Source organism: Coffea arabica, chromosome 2e (genome assembly GCF_036785885.1).
Source record: "Coffea arabica cultivar ET-39 chromosome 2e, Coffea Arabica ET-39 HiFi, whole genome shotgun sequence".
Taxonomy (NCBI): domain Eukaryota; kingdom Viridiplantae; phylum Streptophyta; class Magnoliopsida; order Gentianales; family Rubiaceae; genus Coffea; species Coffea arabica.
Genome location: NC_092313.1, coordinates 61,556,141 through 61,580,367, shown reverse-complemented (window position 1 = coordinate 61,580,367; position 24,227 = coordinate 61,556,141). Strand labels below are relative to the sequence as shown.

Sequence of the window (24,227 nt, the reverse complement as noted above, 5' to 3'; positions counted from 1 at the left end):
CATTTGGTAAGTGATTGACACCAAAATTTTCAAAATAACAAGTCCCAAACAAGATAGACCATTGATCAGTCCAAAATGAGGGTTTTCAAGCAATGATGCAGGTCTGTAATTTGGCCATAATTCACTCAATTCAACTCAAAATTGAGCATGATTGGTGGCGTTGAAAACTACATTCATAAGGCTACAATTTCTTAGAAGGAATCATTTTAAAATTCTGTCCACAACTAGCTCATATTTGAGCATAAACTCGCTGCTTAAAACAGAGCTTCTTGTAAAACGAGAAACGGAATAGGCAAATTTACAAGGTTGGTACGGATGACTCAGGTGGAATCAGGACTTGCACTTCATACCGTTAGAAAGCTGGGACTGTCTAGTTTCCAGTGCCACAAACGGTACTTGATTTTGATATCGGAACAAAAGTTATGACCGAAACAAAAACACTGCCAGAGTACACTGGACACCCGTTTCCAGTTTTGATGAATTTTCGAAATCTCAACATTTAACCATCCAAATCACGTAAGTTTTTGATGAAACTTTCTACACAACCCATATTACACATTTAAATCAAAATCCAATCAATTGAACCACAAAAAAGTGCACTAATGTGCACGGAAATAGCAAGGGCAGAATTGTCCCTTTTTGCTCCTTTGAGTTTTCCTTCAACAACACAACTTATTTCCACTAGATTAAACACTAATCCAACATCAACAACATCAAATATCATCATATCAGTCCATATATCCAAGGTGCGATTTCATAGAGCCCACTCCAACATTTTTCATCCAAATAACAACACTCACATGAAGCTACAAGCTTCATATCAAATATCCATCCACTAAAACCAAGACTAGAAGATTAGATGATTACCTCCTAGTTTTTGAGATGAAACCAGAAATTTTGCACCTCCAAGACCCAAGAAAAACCGGCAAGATGATGCCTTTCCCTCAGCTGAAGTTGCTCTCCAAGTGAAGTGGAAGTTGTGTGATGATTTGTGAGGGTTTTGGGAGTGAAATGGAAGCTAGAAAATAAAGTTTTTCCTTCCCTTTGTTCCTTCTTGGTGGCTGGACGAAAATGAGAGGTAAGAGATGAGAGAGATGAGGGTTTGCTGATGGTGAAGCTTCTTGGAGAAGCTTGGTAGTTGTGGCATTAATGTGGCACAAAAGTCAACTCTCAATAGTGCGCGTACGCGCGCGTTTCGTGCCCGTTTCCTTTCGGGTTTGTTTCACTTGTGCACTAAATATCCAATGCACTTTCTTCAATACTATTATTATTCACTCTTAATAGTCTAAAAAAAATAAATGTCTAAAGTCCCTCAATTAGTCACACACGCGAAAACGCGAACTTCCAACTTGTGCGCTATAAAGTGCAATTTATAAGAAATTCTTATAACGATAATGTAACTAACTAATACTAAGGTAATTAATTATGAAAATAACTATTTTAGAAATAAAAACATGAGTACTCACATGAGTCTAGTATTAATTCCTCAAATATCCAATTAATTTGTACCAGCGCGTCTTTCGAAAAACTTTTGATGCGCGCATGGTATACGCTTAATTTTAACTCACTCATATCTAATTTCTCAATTAACTTTTCTTAGTCTACTACTGGTCATTCTTGATTTTTCAAGACTAATGTACTCTCGGATCGAACATAGTTTCGAAAAACATGTACTCCTTATTTCTCGCTAAACGAGCTCTAGAAATTAATTTTACTAACGAGACGTTTTAAAAATATAATTGAGACATTATTTCATGTAAATAAGTTTAAAATGATTGAAATAAATTATTCAGAGAAAATGGGTGAGTAAATAATTAATTAAGCCAGTTAAATAAAATAAAATAGGAAAAATTGCGGGTCCTCACAATGATCATAATTGAGTGACTCAATTATATAACATAGCATAAAAATGTACTTTCAAAATATTTCAGCATATCACATGTAATCCAAATTTGCATATATATAACAAAACAATATTTAACGTCATTATAAAAAAAACTTTTAACATCATGTAAATTGCATTTTTCAAAACACAAGAATGGGGAGAATTACTCACCTCCACTTCTTAGTAAACCCTTTTTGAGTTGGTTAGCCCTTAACCTAAAAACCACACACATTAAACCCACTGACATCACTGCCCTTGTACACTAAGGACCATGTCCTTAACCTCCTATGACCAATCAAGACTCAAACGACAAATTTCTAGAACAATATTGTCTCAGAAAAGCACATTTATCTTATTGCAAAAAATTCTGATTTTAAAAAAAAGATACCATTAGAAACTAGATTCAAATTCCAAAAACTTTCATGATGACCAAATTTCAAAAATCAGTAGGCTTCACTCTCAAATTTTGGCATGAATCACAGACAGCAAATCTGTCTCAGGCTGGTTTTCCAGCCAAATTTGAAAGCCAGTATTTACTCATACAAAACTCAAATGCTTTTAAAATTTTTATTACATAAATTAGTAGGTTTATTGTTTCAAAAAAAGCAAACTTCACACAAAACAAAGGTCTCTGTCAAGACTTATGATTTCTCAAACATCTGCACTTGACCAACCTGTAGTGACAATTTCCAGATTTGCCAGAATGTGTAAACCTAAAGAACAATTGCTAAACACACCAAAAGATCTTCTAAAACATCCACAACTACTCTACATTTATTGTACTTTGAAATCATGATTCTTTTTGAAATTCATAACTTGAGTTGCACAAAGAATTTCGCTCTGAAATTTGGTACTCATATTCACCACATATATAGCTACAATTCAACTAAATCTCAGGCAAAACGGATAAACACAAAACCAATTATGAATCCCAGAAGATGTTCAGTAACCAGTCCTATTTTCTGATTTCCCCATCTCCAGCAACAGACCAAACACACGCATATAATATCTTTCACCCCTTTTAAAACAAACTCGTTTAAGGACTGCAGACATGGTCATCATACTAGGAGGTCAGAATTCATTATATAAAATCCTCTAAAAACTTTATAAAAAAGAATCAGAACCGTACATCTACTGGCAAAAATCTTCTCCTCTCTCTTCAGCACTCTTCTATTTCACCAAGTTACAGCCAGTTCTTTGTGTATAAGCTCTGCACTTCCTCAAAAAAACATGTAGCTAACGTTCAAACCCAGGGATATTTATAAGCTTCATTCAACACCTAAACAAATCACACTTTAACTTGGATTCTTTACCCCTGTTATAAATCGATACTTCAAGCTATAAACCTCATAATCCTCTTGAACTAGGACTCCGTAGTCCTTTGTTCTACTCAACTTTGTTCTGTTGGACTAGTCGACACTAGGATGTCCAACTTTACTTCCAACACAACCCATAAACTTGTCCAAATTCTTTTTCTTAATTTCCAGCAAGTTCCTTTCTCCTTTTCCCTTTTTCCTTTTATATATATCGACTGTCCAATATTTAAAGGGTGCGACAACCCTAACTCCCTCCTTTTTCTAAACACTTTTGGTCTATTCAATTCTTGCATTACTAACAATAATATTTCATATAAAATAATTTCTTCCTACTAGAAGAAAATCATTGCACATTACATAAAATTATTTTTGAATAAATACATAAATAATTTGACTAGTAACAATCAGGCTTTCACTAGCTTAAAATATACGGATTATTTCTTTAAATAATTAGACTTTGAAACACATTTGTACTTTGAAAACATATTTTTACACATTGATTACATCGAAAAATATATTTCACAATCAAAACACATTTACCTTAAAAAAATAATTAAATCACAATCCTTTAAGAAATAACTATTGAAAGAATCATTTCAATTGGTCACCGAAAATACTTTCTTTATCTCTAGGAAAATCGTGTACACCATTTGTATCAAATAAAATCACACATGCCATTTTTTGAAACAATAGTCCATAGTTTTCTCTAACGAAAATCAACTACATTTTGTTTTTAAAGAAACTAATCAATTCTTGTGTTAAATAAAACCATCTAACTAAAACATATTTAAGTAAAATAATCTTACTTATTTTACTAAGAGTTAACTTCTCTAAAAATCATTTTACTATTTAATAAAAAACACTTCTTTTATTTATTTTCTTTATGAATACCAGTAAAATCATAACTTACATTAATTATATTTATTTCAAATAAGAGATAGTGTTTCAATTATTACTATTCGAAGTCAATAATATCTAGTGAAGGTTTAGAAAAATGCGCGTTATTATATTCTACCCCTTATTGAAAGTTTCGTCCTCGAAACTGATGCAACTTTAACAAACGGGTGATCCTTTGTTATTTCACTTTCAAACTTTCAACTAACTTGTATTTTATTATGCTTTGATGTGCCCTTATATTTTCACAAAACAATAGTCTTGCTCCTTAAGACATCTTTCTTATAATCCATAATATTCCCCTAAAGCCAAAACATGACTTTTACATGATACATATTTCCTCACTTAAAGAGACTTTAAACATACCAATTAAATTTTCTCACCAATTCGATCTCATTATGAAAACTAAACAAAGCAATAAGCTCATCATTTTTATCAATTCCAAGGCCAAAAATATTTGATCAAATTTGAGAAGCTCGAGGCCAAAAAATGGGTCAAGTTCACACAATCTCCATTTTTCATAATAAACCCACCATTTTAACACAAAGATAGCACAATAACATGAAGATATAATTTTCTGTAAGTTGAAATAAAGAAGCAAATCATTGTTGTGAAGGAAACACTTGAAGACCGCACAAATCAAGGAGTTAAGAGGTACCGCAGAATAAAGATGTTCAACAGCTTTTCCTGAATTATTATATGCTGTACACAAAGCACGGATTATTGAATCTCCATCCCAACTCTTCTGAGTGGCACTGCAAACCCTTCTGATAAAAGGTGGCCTAGATTTTTGTTGTTCCTTCCAAGATCCTATTCTACGCAGCTTGAAGCGGGAGTTTTTGAGGAAAGCTGATAGGCCTATGTACCAACACACCAGAATCGCAACTCCACTGTCGAAACCACACCATTTTGACAAAGGAGAAGAAATTGCAGAGGCCCATGTCTCTAAAGAAAATGGGCAGTGAGGAACCGAAGGTTGTGAACATTGAAAACCTTTGCGTTTTTAGAATGTGTTTTTAGAAGTTAATCTAATTTGTGGTAATTCTAATTCTAATCTGTTAATTGAAGAAGTTTACCCTGTATGATCATTATATCTCTCCTTGGAATGTGTAAAATGTGGTGGCACTGCTGCACAAGTGCTACATTGAAACTAAAAAATTAGTCTAACGACTAAATTGGTTAAAATAAAGTGGCCGTAACCTTGAAGTATTTGTTTCTAAGAGGGTGAGCCATGGAGAATACTAAGGGGGTGCTTGTTTCATATATTGAAATCGGAAATGGAAATGGAATCATAAACTCTGGTTTTGGAATTAAACTTTTCATTTTAATATCTAGTTTGGTTCACACATTGGAATTAGCATCATTCTAATTCCTGATGCTTGGTTTGATGAGTGTTTCAGAATTAAATGCAATTGAATTCCAAATTTACCCCTGATATAACAATTCTTATAAAACAAAAGAATTACACATACAAGAAATTAACATCTCCATAATTGTAACTACAATAGTTATTAACTTTTTGATAAAACATAAGAAAATCATAAACCATAAAAAAAATTAATACCAGAAAATAAATATAGTGGGTGCATTAACAAGGAATAAATTCCCAAAAAGAGGGAGTTTTTAAACTAATTTCCCAAAGGGTGGCGATTTTTGAGTCTTTTCCCAAAGGGTGAAAAATGCATCCAAGGAATGCGTTCTTCCAAATAAAAATGCAACTTTCAAATACGTTATTTTAATTTTCATAAATTTGTTTAAATATGAAAAATTGGTTAAATAGCGCATAACATACCAGCTCTTTATGAAAAACTGGCAGGTTTTGTAGTATGTTTTGTACTAGCTCTTTATGGAAAACATACCAGCTCTTTATGGGAAAAATTGGTTAAATAGCGCCCAAAAGAAAACTAGTATGTTTTGTATTTAACATAAATTAAATATGTGAAAGTTAAAAAAAAAAAAAGAAAATTGCCCATAACATACCAGCTCTTTATGGGAAACTGGCAGGTTTTGTATTTAATGCCCATAACTATGAAACTGAAAGGTGTTCAGGCAAACAATTTTACAAATAGGTACAAGGCAACCAGAAGCCCATCTAAACTATACCAGTATTCACGGATCAAATAACCAAAATATCAAGAATCGATTGACCCTTTGTTTCTGAGCTTCCATTGAATGCGTAATTCAAGAAAACACAGTGAGTAGCGTGAGTGGAATAAAAGTGAGAAGGTGATGGGTCCAGAGCATAGCATTTTGGTCCAGTTAGTGTTATTGTGTCAGATTCCCTTCTTTTCTTTTTTATTTTTAGCTAGTCAGTGAGTAGTCTGAATAAACAAAGAAGAAGGAAGAGAAAAATTGCATACGGAGAAGAAAATTGCAGAGGCAACGGAGAAGAAATTTTGGATAAGAGATGAAGAAGAAGAGATAGGAAATCTGATGAAGAAGAAGAATAGAAGGTGCTGCATGTGATGGAGAGAAAGAGAGGGTAGGCACGTTATAAATATTGTCTGAGGGAATCAGTTGAGCGTTTTGTCCAAAACCTCCTAATTTGCTCGGGAATGGGATAAGTCCGATTTTTTAGAAATGATTCCAAAGATTGCATTCCAATAGGCTTAACCCAAGCAACAACTAAGGGGTTTATTCCATTCTATGATTCCCAAACCCTTTAACCAAGCAGCCTCTAATTGTTCAAATCATTATATTATTGGATACTCCGGTTCCTAATTTTCTTCCAATGGACAGGCTTTCTGCAACCACTTTGCACAAGACAAAGACTTTTGAGTGTCTTCTGATAGTTTCTTTGCCATTGTACTCAATTGAACATCTTATGGAAGTAGAAATTGAATTATTCTACAAGCCTGAAAATGAATTCATGTTAGGGTCCGTTTGGTTGGACTGTTAGGAAAATATTTTCCATCGAAGTCATTTTCCTGGAAAATCACTTCATTCCCCACAATTTTCCAGTGTTTGGTTATTATGTGAAAATATTTTCCAAATTCCTTTTTTCATAAGTTTCCGGTGTTTGGTTTGTCAATGAAAATATTTTCTGATATGTTTGTTGATATGTTGCAAAACAAGCTCCACCGCTTGCATGCGCTTAAATTGAACACCTTTTTTTTTTCAAGTAAAAACAATCTCATTATTATTTTTATTATATAGTTATCATTTGTTAGACTTTACATTAAAAATGATAGTAAGAATGTCATTATAAAAAAGTGTAATGCGATTAACATTTCATTTTTGCTTATCAAGACACAAATGTTTCAAGTATAATTCTTTGCATTGAAGCAAAAAACATCTTGCTTTAGTTGGACAAATGGCAACTTCTGGTGACAAAATGGGAATGAACAACAAAACAAGAATTCGAGTTCCCTCATCCCAAATTTATTTATATTCTACGAGTATATATATACATACATATATATATTTTGGTGTAGTTGGTGGTAATTACTGCAAATAGAACGCAATGAATTGGACGGCAATGAATCATCAAGTGTAGTAGCAACTGCTGCTGCTACTCAGCATTGCAGAAATGGATCTCAACTTGTACAGAGTCTTATAGGGACATGCAAGGCAGAACAGCAAATAAGATGAGTCTGAATTGAATACACCACTGGTTCATGTTCTTGGAATCTAATTAAAAGTATATGAAAGTGCCTAACTCCAACTTATGTTCTAAACACTAAATATTGAAGCTCAAATTAGAGGAGCAACGTAACTCATTCAAGAAAAAGGCACTTACTAATTCAGACCCTGGAAAAGGAACAGAAATATATGCAGCACATAGGGAATGACAATTGTAACTCCCCTTATGTTCAGTTGTAAAGCAAGCATTCTTGTTTTCTAGATGTATATAACAATCAAATTCAAATACTTCTATATGGCAATTCCTGCATGTGAAGGCTGCTAAATGCACGTCTTTAACCACAAATCTAAAATCCTAGTAAATGTAGACAGAGTTCCTCCATAAAAGCCTGAAGGGCAAGAATTCATATGCCAATACTTAAAACTTGCGCTGACAACATCAAAAGCACGTATTGGAACACATTGAGAAGACCAACTCAAGCACTGATCAGCTAGAATATCAGCACCAATAAACTCGGATGTCTAGACACATACATTGCTGAGTTAACTGCAGCCTGCAGGGCTGTGTCTCTCAAATCGTCTTTAGGACCTCAAGATATCAAATGAAGTCCTCAACTCATCTAAACTAAGAATCCACAAGCCATACAAATTCGGTGAGAAAAGCATACTATAATAAAAAACCAAGATTTGGAGTCTAGATCACCTCCAGTCAGCCCTCCTTTTTTCCACTTCTAGATCACCTCCAAGGTTCAATGGTGCTGAAACACAACAGGAAAAATAAATATCTTAATACGTGAGAGAAGCATCAAGTCCACTCGCGAAGCACAACCTATTATAACTCATAGGCCATACAATACTGACAAGGCAATTGCATAATTCAGTTCACGTACTTGATTCGACGCCCCAATCTTTCTTGAACCTCTCGAGAGAAATCAAATGAAGTCTTTGACTCTTTGCAACATGGAAACACGAGAATTAATGAGGAGACAAACTTCTTCTCTACCAAGCATTAATCATTCATTGAATTATATCAATTGAATGCTGTTGGCCCGGCTTACAGTAACTGACATTGCCAAAGAAGGGCCATAAATATAGCCTTCATCATCCCAACTCATTTGCAGAAAAGGCAATATCTAGTGGACAACTCTATGATGGCAGAAAAGGATAACTATAATCTTGCAATCATGAGATGATGTTCGATTAGTTCAGAAAATAGTGATTCGTCAGCCAGAATATCATGGAAAACTAAGACTCCTAGAACATATTGATTGCAGTGCTCATCTATGAAATTTTAACATCAATGTATCTAAAACATTTTGAAACACATTATTAAACTATTGAGGGGAAACATATCCTAAAACACTAAGTCATATCCTTATTGGGCAAAGAGATACAAAATCTGATATTGGGCTCCTGGTTTTTTGATGAATGACCACAGGTTTGTCAAGATTTGTGAAGGGCAAAAAGGTAGTTCCAGACAAATGTTACTATAGTTTCTTATCATTCAAAGCTCGGATTCTGAATTCATTGGAGGAATGGGGTCTTCTATCTCTCTGATCACATGAATAAAAAGAAAAGCAAAGGACATGAAGAGGATAGAAATCAATGGACACACAAGGACAAACACAACCGACCAAATAAGACTAGATCTTTTTCAGATCCTTTGTTCCTGTCTAATTTGACTCCCAACTGTCAGAAGCACAAATTCCTATCTAGAGACTTGGCTTTACATATGTACTTAATATGAGGTAAATCCAAGAAAATATAATGCAAACAGTTGTAAAAAAATCTGTTAAGGTATCATAATATTGCCTACTCTTGCTAAAAACAAGAAACACTACCCTACCCTACCCGGATTCTGATTCCAAGAATCATAAAACCCCCAAAACTCAGCAGCCAAATTAATTCATTAGCATCAATCAAATCAGATTTAACCCTAATCAGGTAAGAACAAACTAAAACAAAAGCAACTCACAAAAATTCATTCAAATCCAACTTCAAGAATCTATGCCAGTAATTCTAGACAATTTTTCAAAGGAAAAGGGAGGAAAAAAAACTAATAAGAGACCACCATACCTCTGGAAATACTTAAGGAATCTTCACCCTTGTTGGAAATGCTATTATAGGAACGGGAATGAGATGTCGCTGCTAGAGTGGGAATGAGCCGTTGATAAGAGATGTCGCTGTCACGGCCGCTTTTAAAGGAAAAGAGAGAGAGAGAGAGAGAGAGAGAGAGAGAGAGGTGCCGGAGTAGCTTACCTCCGAAAGTGGGTCTTCGTCGGAGTTGGAGATGCCTCCGGCGAAGAAGAGTGGGTCTTTCCCTTGGATTTGTTTGCTGGATGAGATGTCACTACCGAAGAAGGAAAATAACTTCACAATGATAGATAAGAAAGTTATTTTTCTCCCGTGGGTGTAACTTATTTTCTGAATGAGTGTATCTGGATTCTAAGAAATCCTCTTATGCGTAGAGGCTTTTTCTCTCTCTTGGGAAGAGAGCTTCTTCCCCCTTGGTGGGAACTCCAAACTTTTGAAAAAATTCAAGCAACCAATGAACATAGCTCAAAAGTTTGAAACTGAACTAAAAGCCAGATTCTAATATTGCGTGCAAGACTGATTCTCAAAGCCAAGATTTCAACACATATTTGGATAAAGCCACCATTAAGAAGCAGCATTTAAGGAAGTAATGAAGATGGACCTGGTTGATGGGTAAGAGGAAAGAGGAAAAAAAAACAAAAGAGAAAAAGACAAAAGTACTTCTGTGGGTGCATTTCCTAAGCAGCTGGTCGGAAACTCCATCAACTTTATTAAAGGAAAGAAGTCTCGTCCAGGTAGTATAACTGTCCTTGCTCTTGTTTATTTGTTTTTGTCTTTTTGCGTTTGAAGCTTCAGTTCGGTGTGTTCACCTGGTTTTGGCTACCTGTTTCTTTACCTCTAAAGAGCTAGGGGATTAGTGTGGTTCTAGTGGTAAGTGTTTAGGTACCTTCTGTCTTTCTCTAGTGGTGTCATGGAGGAGAAGTTGGTTGAGGTGCTGCAGAAATTTGCCCTCTCAGAGAAGGAAGTGGGAAGTACTCTCTTAGATCTGGGGGACCTAGATGAGGGAATTACAGAATGCCAGGGTAGTGTCATAGGAAAAATAAGAGGGGAGAAAATAGTTAATTTTGCAGGTGTTAAAAATTTTGTCACCGTGGCTTGGAGCTACCCTAAAGGTCTTAAAGTGGCAGAATTAGGACCCAATGTTTTCCAGTTTACTATTCTAGATTCTAAGGATAAGGAAAGGATTTTAGAGGGGGTTCCGTGAATTATAGACAATCAGATATTAGTGCTTAGGAAATGGAAGATTGGGATTGAGGAGGATGAAGATGCTTTTAGTTTAGCTCCAGTTTGGGTGCAAGTGTGGAATCTCCCCATCCACTGCCTATCTAAGGCAGTTGGGAAGAATGTGGGAACCATATTTAATGAGGTCAAGGATGTGTTAATTCCTCAGACTGGAGGTACGGAAGGGAAACATGTGAAACTTTTAGTTCTGGTAGATATAAAGCAACCTTTATTGAGAGGAACCATGGTGCAGATCAATGGAATGAACAAATGGTTGTCCTATAAATATGAGAAGTGTCCTGACTTCTACTATAGCTATGGTGTTATTGGACATAGTGAAAAGAATTGCAAGTTTCCTGTGCTGGTGAAAAAGGGTCAATATCAGAATCAATATGGTCCGTGGATGGGGTGTTTGGGGGAAGAAGCTCTCCTAAAAAAGAGGGGAGTTTAAAGATTTGGACACCACATAAACAGGTCTGGAAGGTGAGAAATAGGGAAATGATCAGGATAGAGGAGTTAGAGAGACAGGACAAAGGAGCTGACTTACATCAGGTTAGGGATGTCAGTAGGTCAGATAATGCTATGGTGAAAGAGCTACAGGATCAAATAGTAGAGAAGGGTGAATTAACTGATGTTGAAAGGGGGAGTATAGGTAGGATAATACCAAATTGGAGTGCTGAGAAGGAGGTAGAGAAGGAGAAAGGGATGCAGGAAGGTAGGAACATTAGTACAGAAATGAAAGAGGTAAGATCTGAGGAGGCTAGATATACTGAATTAACTGATACAGTTGGTACTGAGGAGGAAATGGAGGACCAAGGTGCCCTAGGAAGGGAGATGTTACAAGAGATTGAGAGGTGCGAAGGAGGTGAAGAGGGAGTACAAGGCAGACTTAGGGGTGGAGGGGAGCTAGAGTGCATGGAAACTGATGAGAGCACCAGTAAAGAAAACTAAGGAGGTCTCAGGAAAGAAGGAAAGAGATTCAGGAGAGTTCATTCTGGTCCAAGAGAGTTAAGGACTCCTCTTAAGGAGATAAATGGGAGCAAAAGAAAGTTCCAACTGAGAGATGAAGATATGGAAGAGGCTGGGGATCAGGAACACATTGATAAAAGACATAGAGGAGATCAGAAGGAGGGGAAAGACTATGAAAGGATTGAAGGGGGAGGGATCAGCCCGCACTAGTCCCCAAAGGACCAATGAGAGCTATGGTGTGGAATTGTCAAGGTGCAGGGAGCCTCTTGACAATTCCCCACCTGAAGGAGGTTAACAACCTCCTCTCCCTTAACTTGATTTTTTTGAGTGAAACTAAGAACAAGGCTAAGTATATGGAGAAGGTGAAAAGGATTCTGAGCTTTGACAATTGTTTTGTGATAGAGGCTATGAATAAGTCTAGAGGGATGAGTGTGATGTGGAATGAGGAAACAAAGGTAAAAGATATTAAATATTCTGCCTTTACCATTGAAGTGCTGATAGAGGATGAGGAAGTGAAAAAGGATTGGTGGTTGATAGGAATTTATGCCAGTTGTGATAAACAGATGAGAAAAGGGCAATGGGATTTTATTAGCTGGAGGAAAGCTTTGTGGGGGGGGGGAACTGGTTAAGAATGGGGGATTTTAATGATCTATATTCTAATGAGGAGAAGTGGAGGGGCAGGATTAGGGAGGAATGGAGCTTCTTTGACTTTAGGCAGTTCATTCAGGAGAATCAACTGATTGATATTGGGTTTGAAAGTAACCCCTGGACCTGGTGTAATCAGTGGCAAGATGGTGAAACAAGACAAAGGCTAGATAGGGGTTTAGCCTCTGACCACAGCATGTTGGTACTGGACACAAATCCAAGAGAAAGGAGAAGGAGAAAGAGAAAGAAGTTTTTCTTTGACAAAAGATGGATTCAGAGAGAAGGAGTGGGAGAAGTGATAAAAAAGGCTTGGGAGAAGGATGTCAGGGGATCTAGAATGTTTAAGGTAGTACATAAGATTAAGAGATGTAGAGTTGCTTTGCTGAAGTGGAGGAATGGCTTTGTTGAAAATTCTAAGAAGAGGATCTCGACTTTGAAACAACAGTTATTGGAGGAGAAAGGTTCTGATAATGAAGGAAGGAAGGGAAGAGTTGCTGCTCTGAAGAACCAGTTGGTGAGAGCATACAGAGAGGAGGAACAATACTGGAGTCAGAAATCTAGGATAAACTGGTTACAAGAAGGAGATAAGAATACTAAATATTTCCATGCAGTGGTGAAGGGGAGAAGAAAAAGAAACAAGATAGGGAATTTGCAGAGAGGATGGTTCTTGGACTACTGATGACAAGGATATAGCTGAAGAGATAGCTAGATATTATAGGCAACTTTTTAGGTCTACTAGGACAGAGGGTCTAGAGGAGGTTCTGGATGGTATCCAAAGAACAATTACTGACCAGATCAATGTTAATCTAACTAGGCCTGTGGAGGAAAATGAGATAAAGGTAGCAGTTTTCTCCATGAATCCTAATAAGGCACCTGGGCCTGATGGGATGACACCTTTCTTCTTCCAAAAATTCTGGCCTACCATCAAGGAAGAGGTGGTGAAAGCAATCAAAGCTTTCTTTCAGTCTGGGCATATGCTCAAATCTCTGAACCATACCATTATCTCTGTCATTCCTAAGGTGGAACTGCCTACTGACTTGAAACAATATAGGCCAATCAGCCTCTGCAATGTTCTCTATAAAGTTATCTCCAAAATCTTAGCAAATAGATTGAAACCTGTCCTAGAACACTGCATTAGTAAAAACCAATCAGCCTTCGTTCCAAATAGACAGATTCTGGATAATATAATCATTTCCTATGAATGCCTTCATTTTCTTAAAAACAAGAGACAAGGTAAGGAAAGCTATACTGCAATCAAGTTGGACATGTCTAAAGTCTATGATAGAGTTGAATGGGCTTATCTGCAAGCTGTGATGGAAAAAATGGGTTTTAATCAGGTGTGGGTAGAATGGATAATGGAGTGCATTAGTTCTGTATCCTATTCCTTCAATATAAATGAAGAAACCAAGGAATATGTGATTCCATCTAGAGGCATCAGGCAAGGTGACCCTCTTTCACCATATCTGTTCTTATTGTGTTCTGAAGGGCTCTCTAATATGCTAAGGAATGCAGCTAGACAGGGTTTGCTAAGTGGACTAAGGATCAGTAAGCAAGGACCAGCAATAACTCATTTATATTTTGCTGATGACACACTAATTTTCTGTAAAGCTGTGGGGGCAGAAACAAGAAAATTAAAAGATATCCTGGATCAATATGAAAGAGGGTCTGGCCAGGTGATAAATTTGGACAAATCCTCTATCTGTTTTAGTAAGAATACAAAGGAAAGAGACAAGGAGGAAACTTGCGAGCCACTAGCAGGAGTAAGGACAGTGAATCAAGGTAAATATCTAGGCCTTCCAATGGTGATCACAAGGACAAAAAGACAAGTATTTGCCTACATAAAAGACATCAAAGCCAGACTCAACAGTTGGAAGAACAAGTTCCTAAGTACAGCAGGGAAGGAGGTGATGTTAAAAGCTGTGACTACGGCCATGCCAAATTATGTGATGGCCTATTTCAAGTTACTTGTTACACTTTGCAAGGAAATCTCAGGGATGATGGCTAGTTACTGGTGGGGTGAGTCAGAAGGGAGGAGCAAAGTACACTGGTGCTCGTGGGACAAAATGATGAAGGCAAAATTGGAAGGAGGTATGGGATTCAGGAACTTATTGTGTTTTAACAAAGCAATGTTGGGGAACCAGATTTGGAGGATGATAAGATACCCAAACCTTTTGGTTAGCAGAATACTAAAGTCTAAGTACTATACCAAGGACTCCATTCTGAATTGTCAGACCCCCAAGAATGCATCTTGGTTCTGGCAAAGTATTATATCAGCAAGAGAGGCAGTCAAGGGGGGCATTCTAAAAAAAGTGGGATTAGGGAAGAGTATAAGAATCTGGAAAGACCAATGGATTCCAAACAATCTAAATGGAAGGCCAACTACAAGGATGCCAGAAAGTGGGGAGGAGCAAAAGGTGGAAGAACTAATCTCAAACTTCAGATGGAATAGGAATGAGATATACAGGAGGTTCAATAGGGAGGATGCTAAGAACATTATGAAGATACCTATCAGTCTGTCAAGATCAGGGGACATGCACTTCTGGATACATAGCAAGAGTGGGGAGTACTCAGTTAAATCATGTTATCAGGTTCTGCTTAAGGAAGAGAGAAGTAAGGGAAGTGAAGCAAAAGGAGAAGCTGGATCGAGTTATGATGACTCCAACACACAAATCTGGAAAACTCTCTGGAGACTGAACATCAAGCATAAGATCAAGCTATTCATATGGAGGTGCATTACTAACACCTTAACAGCCAGGGAAACAATTTTCAGGAGAACAAAACAAGGATCACCTATCTGCTCAAGGTGTGGAGATAATATGGAAACGGTGGAACACATTCTATTCCATTGCCAGCAGGCTCAGAGGGTATGGAAGCTAGCACCAGTACAGTGGGATGGCATCCAGAACCAAACAGGATGCTTCAAGAAGTGGTAGGCAGCATTAGTTCAAGCCACAAGTAGGAATAAAGGAAGACAACATATTGCTTTGACTGCTAACATACTTTGGCAGCTATGGAAAGACAGAAATGAGATGGAATTTGAAGGGAAAGAAAGAGATGGTCAGAAAATTGTACAAAAAGCCAATACAGAATGGATGGAATATGAGGAAGCTTGGAAAGGCAAGGATGAGAAAAGTACATCAGAAACAGATGAAGCAAATGGAAGAGCAAGGGAGGGAGGAAGGGAGGAGGGAGAGCTGATGGAACTTCAGATTGCTACCAAGAAATCAGCAGTGGGACATAAATTGGGAATTGGCATCGTTGCTAAGCAGTTTGGAGGGAGGATCAGAGCTGAGTGGACCTTAGTGGATAGGAGCGCGCACAGGGATACTCAAGATGAAGCTGTAGCAGTAAGGTTGGCACTAATGAAAGCAAGACAACAAAGTTGGCAAAGAATCAAAGTCATTAGTGCTAACAAGCAACTTATTGCCTTGCTAAAAGCTGGGAAAGGTGATAATCCAAACACTGCTACACTGATCGAAGACATACATGTGTTAGCTAATCTGTTTCAAATGTGCTCTTTTGAAGTTAGGAATATTAGTAATATGTCTCTATGTAATCAAATTAACCATTATGCTCTAAGCATACTTATGGATGAGGAGAGAACTTTTGGCTCTCCTTAAGTGTCATGGTACACTTTGTAAAGTTGCTTGAGCCGTTGCTCAAATATTGTACAGTTTCTTGATTTATAAAATATCTTCTATCGTTTCCGGAAAAAAAAGGGTGTAAGTTATTTTTTGTCAGAAATTATTTTCTCAAATTAATTGACAACCAAACAACGGAAAATATGAAAGGAAAACCTTTTCTACCCAAACAAACAGACCCTTAGTCGAGTACATTTTTAAGGATGCGTTTAATATCTATTTCAAAAAAATAATAATATTTATGAGTGATACGATCTCATATAAAATAAAAAAATGCTAGTAGAGATGAAATAAGACATCAATCTAAAATCAATAGATTCGTGTTCTATTCATAAATGTAGTGAGTGCTTGATGTTCACCTGACATTTTGCATTACTTGTCCTTGAATTTCCATGAATTCTCCTAGTAGGCCATTTTTCTAAAAGTTTTCAAATTAAATTGGTTTGTCATTGAAGGAACCAAATTGGATAAGATCTCAAAGATAAAGTACCAAATAATAATTTGGGTAAAATCAAGCAAACTCCCTGTGATTTCCACGAAGTTCAGGTAACTCCCTTATCATTGAAAAATATCGATATAATCCCCCATGTTTTCGAATCTCAATTGAACTGGAAATGTTCAAAAACTAGCTAAATAATCAGCAATAACATACACATGTTTTGAAAACGCAATTGGTGATGGCAAAATGTTTATGTTGTCCTCAAACTCATATTTTTGTTCCAAAAATGCTCCTCCTATAGCCAAATAAAAGATAAAAGATATTTTGTCAACTTACCAGAAATTTGGTGGGGCAAATTAAAATTTTTTTAAAAGTTTCATCTTGTAGTACTGTGAACTGTCTCAACTCCATGGCTGCAAGACTACAGTATGTACTGAAATACGAAGATTACAAAACCATCTTCGCATTTTTATTCACGCCGGGAGGGTTTCCAAGTTATGGTTAACACCACTAGGTCCACCACACTCAATTCAAGCAAACCTGCAAGATGATAATGAGACCATGCTTCTCTTTTGTTGATAAGCTTGTAATGGATTTGAAGGTTTGGGACAATTCCTGGTAGACCTTAGATTAGACATCAGATTACAGTGGCATATCCCACCAACACCACAACCACCATAGCTGCTCTATCAAACCAGTCACCACCCAAATCCCGTACCTCCATCGCCACCACCACCACTATTATGCGACGAAACTTCCATCTTTCCCCATAGGCACAACCATACAAGCAGAAGCAGCAAGCCGCGGCAGGATCGATGGCATAGCTGAGGGAGTAAGGTGTCAAAGCCCCCATGAAGCCAGCAGCCATGGCAGCCAACGCCGACCACCACGCACCACGTCAATGGCAAGCAACCTGTTGAAGCCAAATTTGATACAATCGTTGCAGGGATCCATAGATCTGTTGATTATTTTTTTTTGGTTTTATTAGTGCAATTAAATTTGTTAATTTTGAGGCTCAATTTGACTAGAGCTAAGGTAAAGGAACTTGAGTTGCAATAAGAAATCACATGAAATCTATAGATGAAATGTAGTCTCTAAATTTGGAATTTGGTGACTTGGTTTGACTTGTAAGTGATTGAGGAAGGTGGTGTCGGTAGTGGCAGTGCCAAGGTGTATAGTGGTATGGCACGGTGTTTAGTGACGGAGCCAAGATTTTTTTTTTGAGGGCCAAAATTTTTTTCCAATAAAATTATTTTAATATATTATATTTAAAATAATTTTCTTCTATTTAAATATATGACATCTAAAAATATCAAATATTAAATTTAATTATAAAGGTATGTCTATTCATAAATATGCGGTACAGTCACAACAAAAATTAATAAAAAGATAACTTTTGATTAAATATCTTATAACATCACAAACCATTCAATTTGCACATTATGAGAAAATGCTCTCCAATATGTCACCTACGCAAATTTCAACATCTTTTCTTAGAAGTAAATTGAGCTCTACGCTCTTTCATGGAACTAAATTCATCTATGATTGAATCACTGCTAAATTTTTCAGCAACTTCCTTTTCTATATACACAGTTAGGCAATCATTCAAGAAATTATCTTCCATCTTATTTCAGAGCTTTGTCTTGATTAATTTTATAATTGAAAATGCCCGCTCTGTAGTTGCCAATGTTTTAAAAATCGGACCGTTAATTGAACCGGTGAAGTGAAAGGGTCGGGTTCAACCGGTCGAACCGGTTCAACTCCGGTTCAATGAAATTTTTTAAAAATAATTTATATAAATATATATATGCACAAAATAAGACATGTAATGGACTAATTTAATACTTTATATGATGAAAAGTTAACTATTTTTGAACAACTTAGATTTTTAAAAATAAATTTTTTAAATTATAAGTTAAAACAAATAAATTTCATTTCAATTTCAATTATATCTAAATCCAACCCAAAAATATCACAATATTTTGAAATTATACAAAATTCATGTATATGAGAATTTAGACATTGTGAACTTATATTTTAATTTACGTTTTGGGATTTAGAGATTGCAATTTAAAAAAGGAAGTTTGGAGTTCGAAGGAAGTCAAGAGAATCGAAAATAGAAATATAAACTTGATAAGAAACAAAAAATGAAATAAAAGTGAGTGGTTGTGGCATTAAATAATTTGGGTTAAAGAAAAATAATTCTTTTTTAACTTTTTTCAATTTAGTGGACAAAAACAAAATTAAAAGATGGAAGAAAACATCAATAAATTAAAAATAAAGAGGTTTGATTAAAAAGGAGTGACAAAAGAAAAGAGGATAGAGAGAGAGAGAGAGAGAGAGAGAGAGAGAGAGAGAAAGAGAGTTGAAGATTAAAGAGAAAGAGCCATGAGAGAATGAGATTTTGTAAGAAAAATGAAAAAAAGAAATATGAGTGTTTGTTTTATATAAATAAGTTATCAAAAAAAACTAATAAGATGTGATAGTGCAACGATTAATATATTGGTCTTTTATTACAAAGGTCTTGAGTTTGAATTTTAGTAGCTGCATTTTGCAAAACTTAAAAAAAGAAAAAAAAAAAGGGAAAGTTAAAAACTGGAAACCATCGGTTCGGCGGTTTTCACGGTTCGACCGATTTTCTGACAAAGTCATCTATGACATAGAATTGGACTGGTGCAATGGCTGGTTCGCGGTTCAACCGGTCGAACCGGCCGGTCCGGTCCGATTTTCAAAACACTGGTAGTTGCAGTTGATACAAGAAGAGTAAGAACAAGTCTAATAAATCTGTCAACAAGAGGATATATCACTGATTTTCTTGTCTTCACTAAGCCTTGACATAACTCATGAATACCACATAATTCTTGCAATTCAGGATGATTTGGAATGTCGAGCTCAAAATGTTGAAGTTCTATTCTGAGACGTACTAGTTTACAAATATCATCAATCTTGAACAGCATAAATCCATTTCTAGGATCTAAAGCGGTGCTCAAAACAAGCAATTCCATGGTATGATCATTAAACCTGCTGTGTAACTCTCGCAATTGATAATCAATTGTTGCAAGATATATATCCACTCGATAATAATGTTCCACACTAATCTCATCATGATGACTTCGAGATCTACCACGTCTTGCAATATATTGAGCATTCATATCCGGGATATCAATTTGATGTTGCTCGCAAAATAATTTAACTTTCACCAAGAAATTATCCCATCCCGAATCTTGAAAATTCTTCAGTAGCTTTGTTGTGCTTGAGACAAGATGCATTGCATTCAAAATATCTTGAGATTTACGTTGCAATGCTATACAAAGAAGATGAGTAATTTCCATAATGTCTTTCATAAGATGCAAAGTGAAAACAAACTCAAAGGATAACAACTGATTCAAAGCAAAATTTGCATCTCCACATTGAGAGTATGAACCTCCATCTGCTGCAATGTTACTTAAAACCACACAAGTAGCATTGAACATTTTCAGTAAACTAGAAATAGAATCCAAATGAGAACCCCAACGAATATCTCCAGCTTATTTTAAAGTGCCAATTTGATTAAGCCCCCTTGCAGTTTCAAGTTCACCATTAGCAATCTTAGTAGCAACTTCAATTACTTGAGCCTCATTTAATTCATCATTACATTTGCTAGATGCAGTAACAATGTTGATAATGAAAACTAAATTGGAGAAGAATTGGTGAACAGAAGCTACTTCTTTAGAAGCTGCAACTAAAGCAAGTTGAAGCCTATGTGCCAAACAATGAATGTAATAGGCATATGGACATTCATGGCAAATTAAAGCTTGCAAGCCATTCCATTCACCTCTCATATTACTAGCTCTATCATACCCTTGTCCACGAATGTTATGAATGGCCAAATTATGTTGAGAGAGAGTAGAAAAAATAGCTACCTTCAAAGTTAAAGCCATAGTATCACGGACATGAATAACACCGAAAACCGTTCACGGATGCATCCTTCCTTATCTACATATCTCAAAACAAGAGCCATTTGCTCTCTTTTGGACTCATCACGAGCTTCATCAACTATAATGCAAAATTTTGAATTTCCAATCTCTTGGCAAATTTCTTTTCTAACCTTATTGGAAAATATATAAAGAATCTCCTTTTGAATTTCAGGAGATGTATAGGAGGCATTGGATGGAACATTTTCTTGAACAACATTTGCAACCTATCCATTAATAGAGCATAATTATAATTTTATAAAGATAATAACTAAATGGAAGCATATTATGAATTAAAAAGATTTCTTTCAAGCATGGATATTATATAAATTCAAGAAAGAATGCAAAGCTGGAAGAAAATCATTCTTACCTTATCATTATAAGAAGCCAACAACTTAATAAGTTGATGAAAGTTTCCACGATTAAGAGATTTTTCACTCTCATCTCGTCCTTGAAAGGCACAACCTTGAAATGCAAGTCATCGCACTACATCAATTGAAACTTGAAGCCTTAATCGATTAATCTCAACTTGCTCAAAACTTTGTTTCTCAATGAAAGTTCCAATGTGTTGAGAAGCATTCATCAAATCATTGCATGCTTTTACCGCAATTCTGTGAAATGAGTTAGGACGTTTCCCCACATGTCGTAAGAAAGCACAATTATCTCCATTATTGACCTTCTTCCAATTGTTAAAGCCACCAAGAACAAATGCACTTAATTGAACTCGTCCATTCGGCTTACTAAATAGATAGCATGAAAGACAAAAAGTAGCATCAATTGATGGAGAATATTCAAGCCAAGATGGAAACAATTCAAAACCAAGAGCTACAAAAATGACGAACATGTTTCTTTGAACCACTTGAAGGGTAATTTTCAAGCTTAACTTGATATGACCCCCAATTGATATAAGCTCGACGAATTCATCTTGTCGATTAAGAGGATAGCTCCATATAGGTGGACGTTTTCCGGGATCACGCTCCAAAGAAGCAATATTAATCTTTTCAAGTTCAACTCTTTGAACTTTTTTGGGAGGTTCAACAACCAAACTCTCACTAAGAATAGATGGAGTAGCATCACTCTCCTTGTGCTTTTGATCTTCAATAATTTTTCTTTTAAAAAATGCATCAATTGTTGTTGACTTACCCATGGAGAATAAATTTCAAACCTGAATTTAATTCACATTTCATAAGTTATATACAACTCTAGCAAATTATCATAATAAATTATATATATGCATTATATTAGTATTTCTTTGAACCACAAATAGAGTATGGAATCACAATTTTAAATGATACACACTTATTAAACAATAAAATACTTTATAGATGTCAAATTATTTTTCGTGAGAAAAATATACTACAAATATAGTATAATATCACAATTTTGATACTAGAAATGTATTTTACAAGAGCATAAGATAATTGGAAAGAGGAAAAGATTAAATTTCATAATAAATTAATTATAAAAAGGAAAAGGTTTAGTATAGGTACCAAAGAATGGAGCCACTTCACTTCAATTTATTGGACTCTACTTTCTAGCACCAAGTGACCAAGCCACGGAAGCCACCAAACGGTCCAAACCAATCACCCGACACCCTTGATGAATCTTCTTTGAATCTCTTTTGTATTCTTCTCCAGTTCCCCTGTCTTCTTTGCTCTTTTCACTTTACTTTTGTCTACCAACTACCAAGTACCACCATGAAAGAAAGAAAGAAATGAAAAGTGACCCACACTTTCCTTTTTGATCCGCGTATCAGAGAAGTAGGCAAGTAGCTTACTTTGTAAGCTTTTCTTAGAATAGTAAAGATAAAATAATTTTTTTAAATCTTTTATCCATTGGGCTAAGTTTATATTTGTATTTGGGCCAATAAAATAATTATTTTTGTTTTAGCCCATTAACAATTATGAATTGGGTCTTTTTATTCTAATGCATCACATTGGGTCAATTTACTATGGAACATCAAATTATATGTTTAATTTTTGAACGTTAAATAATTAGTACAATAAAAAATAAATAACTTTTTTTGAAGAAAAAAATTAATTCAAAGATGACTAATTCATACATATATATATATCAACTCTCATAATATACACTAAAATTGTAAAAATTTAGGGGGGGGCCAATTTTATTTTACACACATATTTACATATTATGAATTAAAATTTTCAAAACTTAACATTGACGGTGTTGGTGATTGATGTCTTAGAGGAGTAGTAGCTTAAACAACTGATGAAGATGAAGACGTTTGTCGAAAAAGAATAAACACCTGATGAAGAAGATTACTTTCGAAAATTACATAAGGGGACATTTTTTTTTTTTTGCCAGATTTGTCGCTACATGCAGAGAGAGGGGGGGAAAAAGGGATAATTTCATAAACGAGTTAAATGCAAAATGTCGCGCCCCATTTTTTATAAGAAAAATAAAATGAATAAATGGTTTAAAAAGTGAATTTTTGATTGAAAATATGATTTTTGATTTAAAAGGAAAATGGGCCTAAATGGGGGTTTTAATGTGCGACGATTTGGGCCCAAATTATAGTTTAAAAAGGGTTTTTGAAATAAAAATCGGAATCGCCACTTGGTATAGAGTTAAGGTGTACCAAGTCCCCTAAAATGAATTTTTTAAAGGAAAAGGTAGAAAGAAACCCCTTTTAAACGACTCCTAATCTACGTAAACCAACGAAAAAGGTTCGGGAGTCACATTTGACGAAGGGGAAGGCAAGGATAAAATTCAAGGCACCCCTTCGACCTAGCCAAGGCTAGTTGCGTGATTTAGTCAAGGATTTTCTTATTTTAACCAAAAGATTTATCACATTTGGACGTGCTATATGAATGCAAAACCTAGACTTAGGGGGGCATCGGGGGGCAAAATTTCTCTTCAAAGCTTGAATGGTGCCAATCACATTAATTGTGATGCCCAATAATGACTCTTTGGAGAGGTCACGAATAATGCAAAAATATGAGATTCTAAGAAAAGGAAAAGGATAAAATAATTATAGAAATATACATGTCTTAGAGGAATGCATCACGTCGGGTACGGAGGACTAATGTTCGTGACTCAATTTTTCCTTTTAATAGAGGGAATACGAGCGTGCTAAGGCTAGAAAGCCAAACTCGTCCATATCCCATATTCAAAAGGGTATATCTCTAGTCTAATCAGGCAAAATGCACTAATCTACCCCCTAATTTCCTAAATGAGATGCAAATCTAAATGTTATATATACATAGGGGTAAGGGATATTTAATTAGAGGAAATATTATGTGAAAATGACAAAAATCCTAAAAATGGAAAAATATGCATGAAGTGTAATGTAATCATACAAGCATGATCTAATGAGGGAGGTCCCTAGGGGTCTAGCATTGGACTAGCTCATATTTCTACTTTCTCCCTAGCGTTGGACTAATGAGAAATCGAGCAAAGAGCCACAACTAGCATTGGACTAGTGCGGATTCGAGAAATGGATCACAACTAGCATTGGACTAGTGTGATAACGTCACACATTAATCATAACTAACTAATCATGTGAAATATAATAAAAGCATGTAAACACATAATATCACATAGAAACATAACAAATAAGCATGATAT

General features: G+C 35.6%; 2 protein-coding genes and 1 long non-coding RNA gene across 3 annotated transcripts; 1 reads left to right on the top strand and 2 right to left on the bottom strand.

Annotated features, from left to right (window-relative positions):
- Window positions 1–8,011: 8,011 nt before the first annotated feature.
- LOC113729598 (uncharacterized) lies at window positions 8,012–9,865 on the bottom strand. Its single transcript, XR_011841249.1, has 3 exons — window positions 9,754–9,865; window positions 8,568–8,628; window positions 8,012–8,435 (listed from the first exon to the last, which is right to left on the bottom strand). It is a non-coding gene; the product is annotated as an uncharacterized lncRNA (long non-coding RNA).
- A 2,727-nt stretch (window positions 9,866–12,592) lies between these two features.
- On the top strand, window positions 12,593–16,226 carry LOC140036376 (uncharacterized). Its single transcript, XM_072077761.1, has 3 exons — window positions 12,593–13,269; window positions 13,337–15,470; window positions 15,615–16,226. Exons 1-3 carry the CDS (start codon window positions 12,593–12,595, stop codon window positions 16,224–16,226), a joined length of 3,423 nt encoding a protein of 1,140 aa, XP_071933862.1.
- A 3,987-nt stretch (window positions 16,227–20,213) lies between these two features.
- LOC140036375 (uncharacterized) lies at window positions 20,214–21,786 on the bottom strand. Its single transcript, XM_072077760.1, has 4 exons — window positions 21,180–21,786; window positions 21,010–21,104; window positions 20,774–20,866; window positions 20,214–20,588 (listed from the first exon to the last, which is right to left on the bottom strand). The coding sequence occupies exons 1-4, from the start codon at window positions 21,784–21,786 to the stop codon at window positions 20,214–20,216; spliced, it is 1,170 nt and encodes a 389-aa protein (XP_071933861.1).
- Between the last annotated feature and the right edge of the window lie 2,441 nt (window positions 21,787–24,227).